At 36.1% G+C, this 13,291-nt stretch overlaps 1 protein-coding gene across 2 annotated transcripts in view; it reads right to left on the minus strand.

Annotated features, from left to right (window-relative positions):
* Nucleotides 1-2,169: 2,169 nt before the first annotated feature.
* EXOC1_1 (Exocyst complex component 1) overlaps nucleotides 2,170-13,291 on the minus strand; it is a 36,744-nt gene continuing 25,622 nt past the window's right edge. Inside the window, exons 13-16 of one of the 2 annotated variants that reach the window (XM_051214015.1) lie at nucleotides 12,571-12,716; nucleotides 9,250-9,372; nucleotides 6,273-6,344; nucleotides 2,170-4,001 (exon numbers count right to left, since the gene is read on the minus strand). In XM_051214015.1, coding sequence (XP_051070042.1) covers nucleotides 3,849-4,001; nucleotides 6,273-6,344; nucleotides 9,250-9,372; nucleotides 12,571-12,716 — 494 coding nt within the window. In that variant the 3' untranslated portion in view covers nucleotides 2,170-3,848. Of the gene's footprint in view, nucleotides 4,002-5,977; nucleotides 12,717-13,291 lie in introns of those variants that run through there. The other variant, XM_051214016.1, reaches the window with a different exon arrangement.

Genomic DNA, 13,291 nt, shown 5'->3' on the forward strand with positions numbered 1-13,291 from the left:
ACCAAACAAAGGACGGGTTTACTGTGCAGCAGTTCGTTCCGTCCTAAATTATGGCAGTGAAACATAGCTGGCAAGAGTAAAGGATATTCGTAGTTTACTAGTATTCGAACATAGGTGTCTTCGAACCATTGCTCGTATATCCTGGTACCACCAAGTAAGTAATGCAGTTGTTAGGAAATAAGTACTAGGTTAGGATGGCGAATCAATTGATGGAGTAATGAAACCGTCAGTTGAGATGCCTGGGACATGTGTTACGTATGCACAACCCAACCACCGACTGCCCCGATGTGCGATGTTTTATGGTGTAGGAGTAGGTTGGAAGAAAGCTAGAGGCTGCCAAACCAAAACATAGTACAAATCCGTGAATTCACTGACAAGTGAACTGAGCCATGTTGGCAGGTGTAGACTACGTGGCTGGAATCGCGAAACGATAGCAACCTATGGTAAGAGACCTTGAATGATATGGCTCAAAATCGTTTGCAATGGTGCAGGTGCATCCACTCTTTGTGTTCTCACAAATTTTAATCTCCTGATTCCTGCTTGTCTGTTTTACTCTTTCCGAATTTATTTCACTGGAATGCACTCCTTGAATAACATCTTCAAACCTTAATCTTTCTGATAACTGCTTATACTTTTACTACCTCTACCACTATGGGAGCTGAATCGACAACTGCATCTCTGTGCTAATGTGCTGTGGCAACTCGAACTGATGTATTTACGTACGAATTTCTACGTTGTTACTCACCGACTCTAGTAACTTAGGATCTTAACTATTGTCGAGATTAAACTATAAAATTCTGTAAATTTCACGCATCATTCTAAAGCCTAGCTCTAATACATAAGAAAACAACGGAAATACACATCCTTCTCATCAAAATAATTCCATCTAACTACGAGCTGAATTAGTCTTGACAAAGTTTTATCGACTGCACCTCATTATATATGTATTATTAACAAACACAGATGGGCGGTTGCTAGAAATGAAGAAAGGACTGAAAATGAAAAACTAAGGAGAGCCGATTTCCGGAAAATCTGTTAGAACAATTTCTATGTGTAGCTATTAAAAATATGATTCATAATATTTTGACACTAGCTAAACTGAAGGCTTTCATGTGACCCATTAACTGCTGTGATATCTCTTGCTGTCCTTAATTACAATCGATTAATTGAAAACCCATCAGTCGGCTTTACATCATAAATCCCTTGGTGGTGTACAGTAGTCAGTAACCTTAAGGTAGTGTACTACCAGAGAACTCTAAAGGTCCTGACTTGTTTGTAATGGTGGTAAAAAAGCATTGTTGAAGAATCACAAACTTAAATTAAGCAGTTGCCTACGATTTCATTTAGTATTTAGCTTAATTTTATCAATGATAAAGACTGTTCTTTTGAGTTCATTAACGTAAAGACAGTTTCCAACAATCACCATAAAAATAACATTTTAGAAAGCAAGTGAAAAATCATCAATTAGAAATGAAACGTGCTCAAATTGAGACTTGATTAGAAATAGTCAAGCAATGGAACCGAAAGATAACTTCGTTCATCATTTTCATGGAGAATCGTAAATATTAGTGTCATTGTCTGTTTCAGAATTAACTGAAAACTAACCTTGAATTAAGTTGGACTAAATATTTCCTTCCAAAATGGTACATGTAACCAGTTTGCTTACATCACTACTCCGCAGAGAATAGAAAACCTCAGAAACACAAAATGATGAGATTAGTAAACATCAAACCATGACCACAATATAGATAGATGCTTTGATAGTGTGTGACATCTGCAAAGTTGGTCACGTTTATCCAAACTACGACAAGTAAGTTTCTATTAGCCACCTAAGCAACCTTCCTATACATTGAAATGTATTAAAATCCCGAACTGGCACTGTAACATCTTTTGGACGCGGAATTTATCAGATGATGAAATAAGTGATAAAAACATACGTTTTATTAAACTCACGACGCAATTCTTCGGAATATAGACTAAATGATACACTAAACTAATGAATTAATATCATGATAGCATAAATTGAAGGTAGCAAAAACATGATTCCCAATACATAAATCAAAACGGACAGTGGGTGATAGTGAATCATATATTTTTGTAGCATAAACCTAACGATATGAAAGCTGGGACCAAAACCTTAACACTAATGCCTAACCGTAATCTAAAAAAGCCATTGGATATTGAAAAGTATCATTCTTTTTAAAAGTGTCTTTTTGAATAGGGATGGACGGTGGCTAGCAGTGAAAAATAGGGCGCGTGTTTCGTCCTAAACATCAATGGGAAGATTCAAACAACCACTACATGTAAATTAAAATTCACCTGATTGCATAAGTCAGTGGTTATCTGGAATCAGTAGATGTCGCGTCGGGGTGTGAAGAAATTGGTATTAGAATCGAGTTCCAGAATGAACATCAACTTTGGCATCCAGGTATATCCAAATAACGAGTCCCAAATGAGAAGAAACGCACATCTTTCATTACATTTAGAGCCAATATTCATCTCTGCTTATAATGCGTGTGACTTATTATTATAAGCTTTATTCAATATTATATTTTTGGTACAATATAGAATTCTTAGCACAAAGTATTTCAACAAGTTTCCTTTTCTTATTTCTTGATCGACCCCTGCGATAAAATATTGAGTGGTCGCCAGTTAGATGTTAGCAGTTCAGAAATAGACATCTGATTACTGTTTATTCTTTTCGATGCATACTGCCAACAACCACAATGTCTCTGATTGGTCGTAAACTTTTCACAAACGCATCTGAATAGGTCATACCAATTAATTGACGTAATGATGAGTTAAAACAAACAAGAAAACAGATAACTTATCGAAATATCTAGATGGCAAGAACACATAGGCCTGATATTCAATCGGGCCGCTTTGGAACATTATCGAGTTAATACACATGGAATTCACATATTCCAAAAAAAATTAACTGGTCAATTGGAGTGGCAAACAACCGATACAGGTGAGTTATACACGACTTTGTATTACTCATCTAAATGACCAACAAACCCAACACTATTCACTGTTTGTCCTTGTCCAAGATGCACGTCTTCAACTTACTTTTTATCTAGTTAGCGAGTTAGTTTTCTACGGGATGAGGTCGCTAACCTCATAACCCAACCCTCCTCCTTCATCCGGGATTCGGACCGGCAGTAGCCCCAAAGGGCCTCCGAGCGGAGTCTTCAATAGTGAACATAAGAAAACGAAAACAAATTTCATAAACTGTTATAGATTTCAATGGTTATGATTATGAGTCAATTGAAGCTAGACCACCATAGAAAACCTGGAAGCACTGAACGGCCGTTTCGTCCTAGTGTGGGACTTCCTCAGCAGTGCGCATCCACGACCTTGCCCCCTGCGAGATTCGAACCATGATCTTAAAACCATTGAAATCACAAAACTCATCTGATGCTATAGATTTATTGATCTTTTTACACAGAACGGAGAGTAGATTAAAACAAAACAAAAAAAAAACGAGAAAATCACAAAACAAAATCATTTAAAATAGAATTATTCATCTGAAAGCAGATAATTAAAATGAAGAGAAAAAAAGAGAAAAACTGAGAGTTAGGAAATAACAATATCTGTATAATTGAATGTGTATTGTGCGTATTTTCATATATAAGATCAAGGTAAATTTCATCTGTTGAATGTTACTTGATTCTTTTCTTTTAAAACATTCATTGTGCACTAAAGAAACTGAATAATCCATCAGTAGTTTTGTGTATATGTATGTGTGTGTGTGTTTGTGTAAACAGTAAGGTGATTGAGACATCACAATATACAATATACAAACTATAAACGGGAAGGGAAATGAAGAAAGAAAGAAAGTTCCAGTTTCAACGTGAACATGCAATTTCAGTAAAATAATTTTGTAAATCTGTTATAGTGAATTCAAGTTGTATCCCTGAATCTGGATAACATTGTTGAATTAAATTACTGAAACGTAAACATTGTGTAATAAATTCTGTTTGTATTGATCTCCATACAACCTAAAATTTAATAATTAAAAGAAAAATAAGAATATAAATATGTTTGAAGTTTCGAAAGTGATTACATAATAGAAAAATATCAATCTCTTTAAGATAAGTTAATTGAACTCAGTACGACAAAACTTCCAACGAATCAAGTAAATAAAGTCATCATATGAATCAGACTAAATAAGCAAGATATTGACGTCTGTTCTTCACGAGCTTTGGTTAGGCGTCGAAGAATTATTGAAGCTAATATTTTAGATACTATATTATTTAAACTGATTCCTCTATCATTGTCACAAGAGGACTTTTGTCCTTTCTTATAGACTGGCACAATCAGTGATTGAGACCAGTCAGATGGGATTACGTCCAGTTCCCAAATTCTACCTAAGACCTTAGTTAATCTCATCGCTAATACTAGACCGCCATCTTTAAAAATCTCAGGGGTAAACCTGACAGTGCCTGCTGTTCTCTCTTGTTCCAAATTTCCTATAGCTTTTTCAAATTCGTAAAGAGTCGGAGGACCTAAATTAACTTGCCATTCAGGTTGACTGGAGATCGTGGAAAACCGAAGTGTGGCGGAAGGCCAGTTGAACTGACCCCTAAAGTGTTCTGCCCATCGATCCAATCTCCTGGATTGAGAATGTATAATATGTCCATCTTTCTCTGAGATTGTTTCGCTAACAGTCTGGTTCCTAATACCGGTTTCCTTAACAAGTCTGAACAATTGTCTGCTATTACCTATTGCCGCTGCCTTTTCGCTATCAACCACTGTTCACGATCATTGCGTAGGCTTCTTGTCAGCTTGCGTTTAAGCTGACTCCGCTTTTCGTTATGTTCAGAACCAGATAAAATGCGTTTCCGAGCATCTATCAGTGCGGTAGATGATGCTGAGATCCAGTGTTTCTCCCTAACTTTGTGGTTTACCGTGCTAGCACATATCACTGCTGTTTCCACAGTTTTTGGGATATCATCAACCAAGAGAGTATAACCAAACTGAAGTAGTTGTCTCTTGGGTGCAGCGGTCACATTCTTAGGTCAACAAGACCATAAATTTTGTCAGGTATTTTATGAAAAAGCATCCTTCCATGATTTTAGAAAGTGAAAAGAGACAATAGCATATAAATATCATTGAAAGCAACGTGAGATTACATTGACTAACAATATTTATTTGTCATTTTCAGTTTATGAAACAAACAATCAAAACAAACAGTTTAGTTTTTTACAATGCATTTAACACAATTGTATTATAAAGATAAATGAAGAGAGGATGAATAAAAATAGATATTGGATGTAACACAACTATTTTATAATTTGCATCGATACATCCATCTATATAACAGCAACCATTAAGTTGTTGTTGTTGTTGATTACCATTTAAACCATTTCAAATGCATAATAGAAAGAAATGGATAGTCTTTTCAAGTTAGATATAATAATTATTACTATGATTGGTGTTAGTAAATTTATCAGAATGGGTTTTTGTGGAGATTTTTAGAAATTTCACAAGTTGAAATCATGAGTCAATTGAAGCTAGACCACCATGGAAAACCTGGAAGCACTGGACGGCCGTTTCGTCCTGGTATGGGACTCCCCAGCAGTGCGCATCCATGACCCCGCACCTCGCGGGATTCGAACCCAGGACCTACTGGCTTCGCGTGCAAGCACTTAACCATTAGACCACTGAGCCGGCATCCAACGGCCGTCCAGTGCTTCCAGGTTTTCCATGGTGGTCTAGCTTCAATTGACTCATGATTTCAACTTGTGAAATTTCTAAAAATCTCCACAAAAACCCATTCTGATAATAATAATCACCTGCTCACTAGTGACTGACTTCAGGAGACACTTCTGGAGTTCTAGTGAGAAGTCGTTACCAGTGGAGTTCAACCAGGTCTGTTGTGAGATAGGAACTCACTGAAGACAATGGTGTACGGTGGCGCAACTTCGTGGATTGGTTGAAGTTAGACATTAAGATTGTTGGATGACGGCCGGCTCAATGGTCTAATGGTTAAGTGCTCGCACGCGAAGCCAGTAGGTCCTGGGTTCGAATCCCGCGAGATGCGGGGTCATGGATGCGTACTGCTGGGGAGTCCCATACCAGGACGAAACGGCCGTCCAGTGCTTCCAGGTTTTCCATGGTGGTCTAGTTAGTAAATTTGTTAACTTTTGTTTCTCTATTTTACGCACATACACACACAAACGGATACACCTTAACTATCACATATGATGATAGAAATTATAGGCTATGGGAATTATAAATAGAAAATACACAGACATATATATACTTACAGGGAACAAATTTTCTTCATCAGATAAATGTTTTTCAACTTTTTTACATAAACTTTCCAGACCATGTTTTACCTTAAATTTTATGCGATCAAAAGAGGACAATTGAAATAAAGAGAGAGAGAAAGAAAAGCATACTTCAATGTTTTATTTATACAAGGTCATGTAATATTATTCAATTAGATATTTCACATTAATTGGGACTTATGTAATTATCAATAAATGCCTGGTATGATCGAGGGTGGGGAGAGTCATTTCTCCCTCTCAAAATGACCTCACATGGATAACGCGTATATAGCCACTGACTTATCGTAATGAGGATGTTGTTTACAAAATTGAGAGGACGAGAAATGAATGTACAGCGCTATAACCGAGTTGGTGGACATGGAAGATCCATATAGAGGAGTTGGTAAACTGTCATTTCAAACGAATTGTGCACATGGACTCTAGTATCCTGAAGGAACAAATAGCATATGAACCACTTATTGGTCACTGGCTATCATGGAACTGTATCTCTTAACGTTGCTCTATTGCCTTGTGCATCAGACCTTTAGGTCGAAGGCTCGAGGTATGGATGTCTAAGAAAACCACCTGCTTCGATTTGGGCGCACACACACACACAAATCAAGTAACTTGTGTGGTGCATATGTATTCGGTGCCCCTTTGTAGCAATATTTATATGTTCAAATAAATAATGATTTAATAGTATGAAGAAAATACAGCATATTTCTATCTTCTTAAATGATATTATTTATGATGAATCAATGAAGAAATAATATCATTCATATTAATCAGATACTTTTACATATGAACCGGAGAATCTAAAATTATGAAAGTTAATCAACGAACTTATTCACATGTGATCTATTCTGTGCTGATATGACGTGCTAAATCTTATTTTATTAGTATTATAACACGTTTATTCATCAAAATAAAAGAATTCACAGCATTTATTACCATTTTATTAGGCAATAATGTAATGAATATCTCATAAAAACGGTTAAAGTTTACTAACAGTTCAAATGATACAACTATTTTGTTTGTTTTGTTTTTGATTCATTATATGACTGAATTTATTATTTATTTAATTGAACACAAGAATATTGGTACAAGGAGGCACTAAACAGATATGCAACATAAATCATTCGATTCATGTGTGAGGGCTTGGATACTTCCCAGATGCCCAAGCTAAAAAAGGTGGTTTTCTTAGGGGCCACACCTAGAGTCTTTAACCTAAGGGTCTGATCCATAAGGCAGTAGAGCAATATCAGGAGATGCAGACCCATGGCAGTCGGTGACCAACGATTGGTTCATATGAGATTTGTTGCTTCAGGATACTGGAGCCCATGTGCATCATTGGTTTGGAATCAGTGTATTCCAACTCCCCTAGGTAAATTCTCCATGTTCACCAACCCGATTAAAGCGCCGGATAATCGCTTTTCGTCCTCTCATTTTCGTAAACAACACCGTCGCCACAAGGCAGTGAGTAGGACTTCCCTGGCAGTGGTTGTATGCACATGTCCATGTGAGAGCATTTTGAGAGGGAGAGCTGACTCTCCCCACCCTCGGTTGTACCAGGGCATTTGGGGGCATGAAATCGATTGCATTCGTCTCTCGATTCTTTTAAACGGTAAACAAATGACAAAAAATTTGTCAAAAAGTGTAGTTTTCAACTCAAGATTTCCAGTGTTTAACATCGAAAGAAATTCTAGTCGTATGCACACACATAGTTATGATTATTAATTACTTATTACAAATAAATCTGGAACAAGCAAGTTTAGTGCAAGATTCACACAGTTGAAAAATAGGTAACTTAAAAATTTCGACACAAGGCTCTGACAATTCAAAAACACAGTGAGCTGACTCCACCTGATAGGAATTTAACACACTTGAGCTCATCCGATTAGAGTTCTAATTCAACCAATTGGAATACTGAGGCTCTATTCGCGGTTAGAACATCTCTGACTAGTCTTATAACCAAACAACCATCTTAAGTAGGTAATTCTAGATACTAACACTTATTTTATGAACTTGACAAAAAAGCGAATAGCAAACCCCCTTTATAAGTGAATAATTTATACTCTTATATAATTATATGATGAAAATTATGATCAATCTGTTATCATATCAAATAAAGAGACGGGAGAGAGAGAAAAAAATGATTAGAAGAGAAAGTTTTTCTCATACTAAAAGTTCCCAATCAACATTGAACTGATGATGATATCTATAGTGACAATGAAAACTTCACAAATAATTGGGCTCGGTTAAAAACACACATACTTCAAACAGATCTTCATTATGTCAGACTATTTCTAGTAAACATCTCTGATCATCTAATTTTATGCACTTGCTAATAGTCCAATAGAAATCTTAACTGATAATTCAGTCAGTCAGTCAACAACGTAGAAATTCGTACGTACATACATCAGTTCAAGTTGCCATATCACATTAGCACAAAGATACAATTGTCAATTCAAATCCCATAGTGGTAGAGGCGGCAAGAGTATAAGCAGTAATCGGAAAGATTAAGGTTTGAAGATGTTATTCAAGGAGTATAATACAGTGAAATAAATTTGGAGGGAGAAAAGAAAGGGACATGAAGAATTTAGAAGATTAGAATTCGGGTGAACACAAAGAGTGGATACACCTGAGTCATTGTAAACGATTATGAACCGTGTCATTCAAGGTCTTTAGCCATAAGTTGCTATTGTCTCACAGATCCCAATCAGGTAGTCTACACCTGCCAACATGGTCCAGTCTACTTGTCAGTGACTTTATGGATTTGTGCCATGTTTTGGTCTGGCCGCCCCTAGCTTTCTTCCAACCTACTCCTACACCATAAAACATTGCACGTCGGGGCAAACATTATACGTATATAAAAAATTAAAATACTTTCTATCAAAGAAACACATACACACACAAACGTTGTTCATATTTTCAACGAGTTATTTCTGGGTTTTTTTTCTCATTATTTACATACCTCTTTTCCAGGATATTCTTTGATAACTTTACGTAATTCTTGTTTACTAAAAGCAAATTGATAACTAACCACTTCAGATCGTACACCAGCATCCAAAGCACTTTGAACATTTTCAAAAAAGCTCTTTAAAATGATGTATAGAAAAAATGGAATATAATGTATAAAAACAACAATGAATAATAAGTAAATAAAGTAATACTTAAATAGAAATAATGCTAATAAAGAATATTTATGGCCCAGTAAAAGGATTTTGGAGATGTTGTGTTCTTTGTACTGGATCAATAAGTCGTGAAGTTTCTAATATTCTCTTCATAGACAACATGATCAAGAAGTATTTGAAAGAGAAGTAAGCTGTTAGACTCTCCACAAATGAGCAAAAGCTTATTTTACTGACATGGAATCTTATCAGCTAATGTAGACAACTACGAATATGAGTTCGATTGGGACAGTGCTGAAAAATTCGAATACAGCACGAGCTGATCTTAATTAGATGAGTATTGAAAACTTAGAAGCGTTAGACGGCGGTTTTATCCTAGTATGGGACTTCTCAGTATTGTGCATACATGAATGAAGTTACACACTAAATACGGTTGCATGTCGAACAAGAATGAAAGTTTGGAGTTCGATACGCGGATGAAGGGTTGTCAATGCACACTGCTGACGAGCCATGTGATAGGATGAAACGACACTTGATGCTTTCAGGTTTCCGAAATGGTCTCATATCACCTCATAGTTTAAAAGCTACAGAAACTCTATAGTCTCCACATAAATCGATGCTGACAATCCTAATAAATCATTTCTTATTGAACTGTGTGCTAAAAACGTTGTTTAGAAAGACAACGAAAATTTCACAACTAGACTATCTAACTCAGCAAACAAGAAATATCAATTTTTACGTGTATAGAAGAACAAGTGGCCTACATATTTGACCACCTCACATGAATAATGATGAAACAAGATAATTTTTCGTTCCAACATGACAAGTTCAAAAATATTAATACGTGTCTTACACCAATAATTTGTGTAGTCTAATGGTCATGAACTATGATCTTATTGGCATATCAACCTTTAGATGAAATCGATTGCAAAAAAGGCATTTACACTCAAATCAAACTGAATTTATCAATGATTGTTATAATTTGTAATTGTTTACTTGAGTCTGATGGTGCTCCGGTACCACGACTGTAGCTGCCAGCTTGATACTATGGCGATCGCAGTTATCAATGATGAAGACTGAATGGAATTATATTAACTGGAATACTTCCTCTCAACACCTTCTTAATGAATTGTACTCTATCAAGACCTGTATTTGAAAGCTTCGAGTATCTGAATAGTTGTGTTAGTCCTTGTGGTGGTGGTGAATGAAATCAATCTACACACAATGACAAACTGATGTCAATGTGGCTGTAAGATGTCTGGTTTGTAACGATAACGCTAGCAACAGTTTCACTCTAAGTTTTTAAAACTTGAGCCCTTCGATGTAGGGATTCTTGGCGACTATCTACGTTTGATTATATTTGGCTATCCAAGCTTTGCAGAGATGGTACAATAAATTAACATTTCTGATAATAACCTTTAAAGCTTTACAGAACAAACATAATAAAAAAGTATCCACAAAACGGTCGTGTGTGACTGGTCATAAGTAAACAATCGGCAAGAGTCTAATTTATGGACGACTTTTGAACGACTCTTAAGTGACCTTGAGAGATATTAGCCAGTCAGCAAACAGTCTGTATAGAGTAAAAATATATTATACAAAACCAAGGAAATAAAGTGGATACAATTCTTATATGTGGTTCAAAAACTTTTCAAGATTAGGAAGAGGTTCAGAGGTTCTAGAATCCTAATGCATGCAATAGAGGAAATCATCCATACGGCTACAGAATACTCGGCATCCGGGGCCATGATAAAGTCTCAAAAACTCTTTCAGCCTCGACCACATAGTTTCAATATTGTTTATGTGCACTTCGGTTGCTGAGTACACAAAATGCTCCTTGTGGATAACGACATGATGCACATAACCAAGCCCATGTAGGAGTCTGTGCGCTCTCCAAACATCCGTATATATTGTAGTACCTAGCTGTAGCCAGTGTTACTGGTACTTTTATGATCTAGTTCATGATCATTGTCAGAATTTGCCTCGATTGGGATTTATATATGGGGTTTTCATCATGAACTGACATCATCTCGTCCATAAATTAGAGCCTCGCCAAACAATCTTTTGGATCCTATGGTTGATCGAAAAATGCATGAACAAAAATCTATTTTCCTTTTCTTACTTATTTACTTACGCCTGTTACTCCTAATGGAGCATAGACCGCACACCAGCATTCTCCAACCCACTCTGTCCTGGGCCTTCTTTTCTAATTCCATCCGATTCTTGTTCATTTTTCTCATGTCTATCTCCATTTCCCGGCGTAATGTGTTCTTTGGTCTTCCCCTTCACCCCCAATGGCCTTGAGGATTCCATGTGAGGGCTTGTCTTGTGACGCAGTTGGGTGCTCCCCGCAATGTGTGTCCTATCCACTTCCAGCGCTTCTCCATGATTTTTTCCTCCGCTGGGATCTGGTTTGTTCTCTCCCACAGTACGTTGTTGCTAACATTGTCCGACCAAAGAATCCGAAGTATTTTGTATAGACAATTGTTAATAAACACTTGTATTTTCTGGATGATGGCTTTTGTAGTTCTCCAGGTTTCTGCCCCATACAATTTTCCTTTTCAGTTTGCACCGAAAAACCTCTTTTACAGTATACACAACACGGAAGTCGCAACTGGCTGTAGGCCTTCATTCCAAAATCATCGAAATTCAATGACTTGTTAACAAATACCTCCCTAGCTCCACATTCAAGTACTGAGTAATCATAGCTAAATCCTGACTAATGATTATTTAAATAATGCACGTTCACAGAGTAATATCGAGAGAATTTTGTACAGTATTAAGAAATAGATATTTATTGTGTCAACTGGAAGTAAGTCAATTCAGGGATCAACAGTACTGTGTATCAAAATACATTGTACATAGATACGTCACCCAATATCAAGAATACAAAGAAAGCCAAAAGTTTAATCCTGCTCCAACCAATGATGATATAAGGACAAAACATAGGTATTAACGGAATTCTTACCATATCCATGAAAGTCAGCTATTCAGGGGTATTAGTTTCATAGTATTTGACTCGATAGTACATGCGAGATTCAAGAAATCAAAATGGTGGCTATTAAAGAATTCCATTCACTTTGGTTGATCTCATATGTAAAAGGAGAGGATAATGCACTTCATAAACAATAATAAATAAAGAAAAGAAAATCAAATGAACTTACTGCTAATTTCTCCAATGGACGACCCATACATGTTTTTGTATATTCTTGTAAAGCTAAAGTATAACGATTCTTAGCATCTTGACGATAATCATCTAAGCTGGACATTTTTAAACGTCGAAGAATATCACAAAGACGATGATAATTTTCTAATATAAAGATAGAAAAGAAAAAAGAAAATTGTAATAAATAACAAATAAACACAAGAAACTTGATTAAAAGCTTCTTTTTTTATTTTAAAGAAAATATGAGTCAACCAATGTATGTTCTTAAGACATATGAACTCAAATCTATTCAGTATATAATAATATTAGATCCTGATCGGCAAAGATCACTTGTTTAGACCTATACATCTCACTGTAAGAAATAACTATACTACTAAATTCAGTGGAGTAGTAGTATTCAGATTACAGAATAAATAATTACAATTAAGGTGTCTCAAGGATAAAGTCATATCAATAACAATTCATGAATCAATAAGGAGCACCCACCAAGTAATAATAATAATGCTGAAGATATATAAACTGATGCAATTAGCTAAATTAAAGCAGATAATGGTTAAATTGAAAAATAATGGCAGACATAACCAATAGTCAGTCAGCTACAACGTAGGACCAGGCACATATGTGCATCGGTCCAGGTTGCCATACCGCATCAGCACAACAAGATGAACACCGGATTCATAGCAGTGGTTAGGTCAAAGGTGGTAATAAATAAGAGGAAG

This window comes from Schistosoma haematobium, chromosome 3 (genome assembly GCF_000699445.3).
Source record: "Schistosoma haematobium chromosome 3, whole genome shotgun sequence".
NCBI classification, from domain to species: Eukaryota; Metazoa; Platyhelminthes; class Trematoda; order Strigeidida; family Schistosomatidae; genus Schistosoma; species Schistosoma haematobium.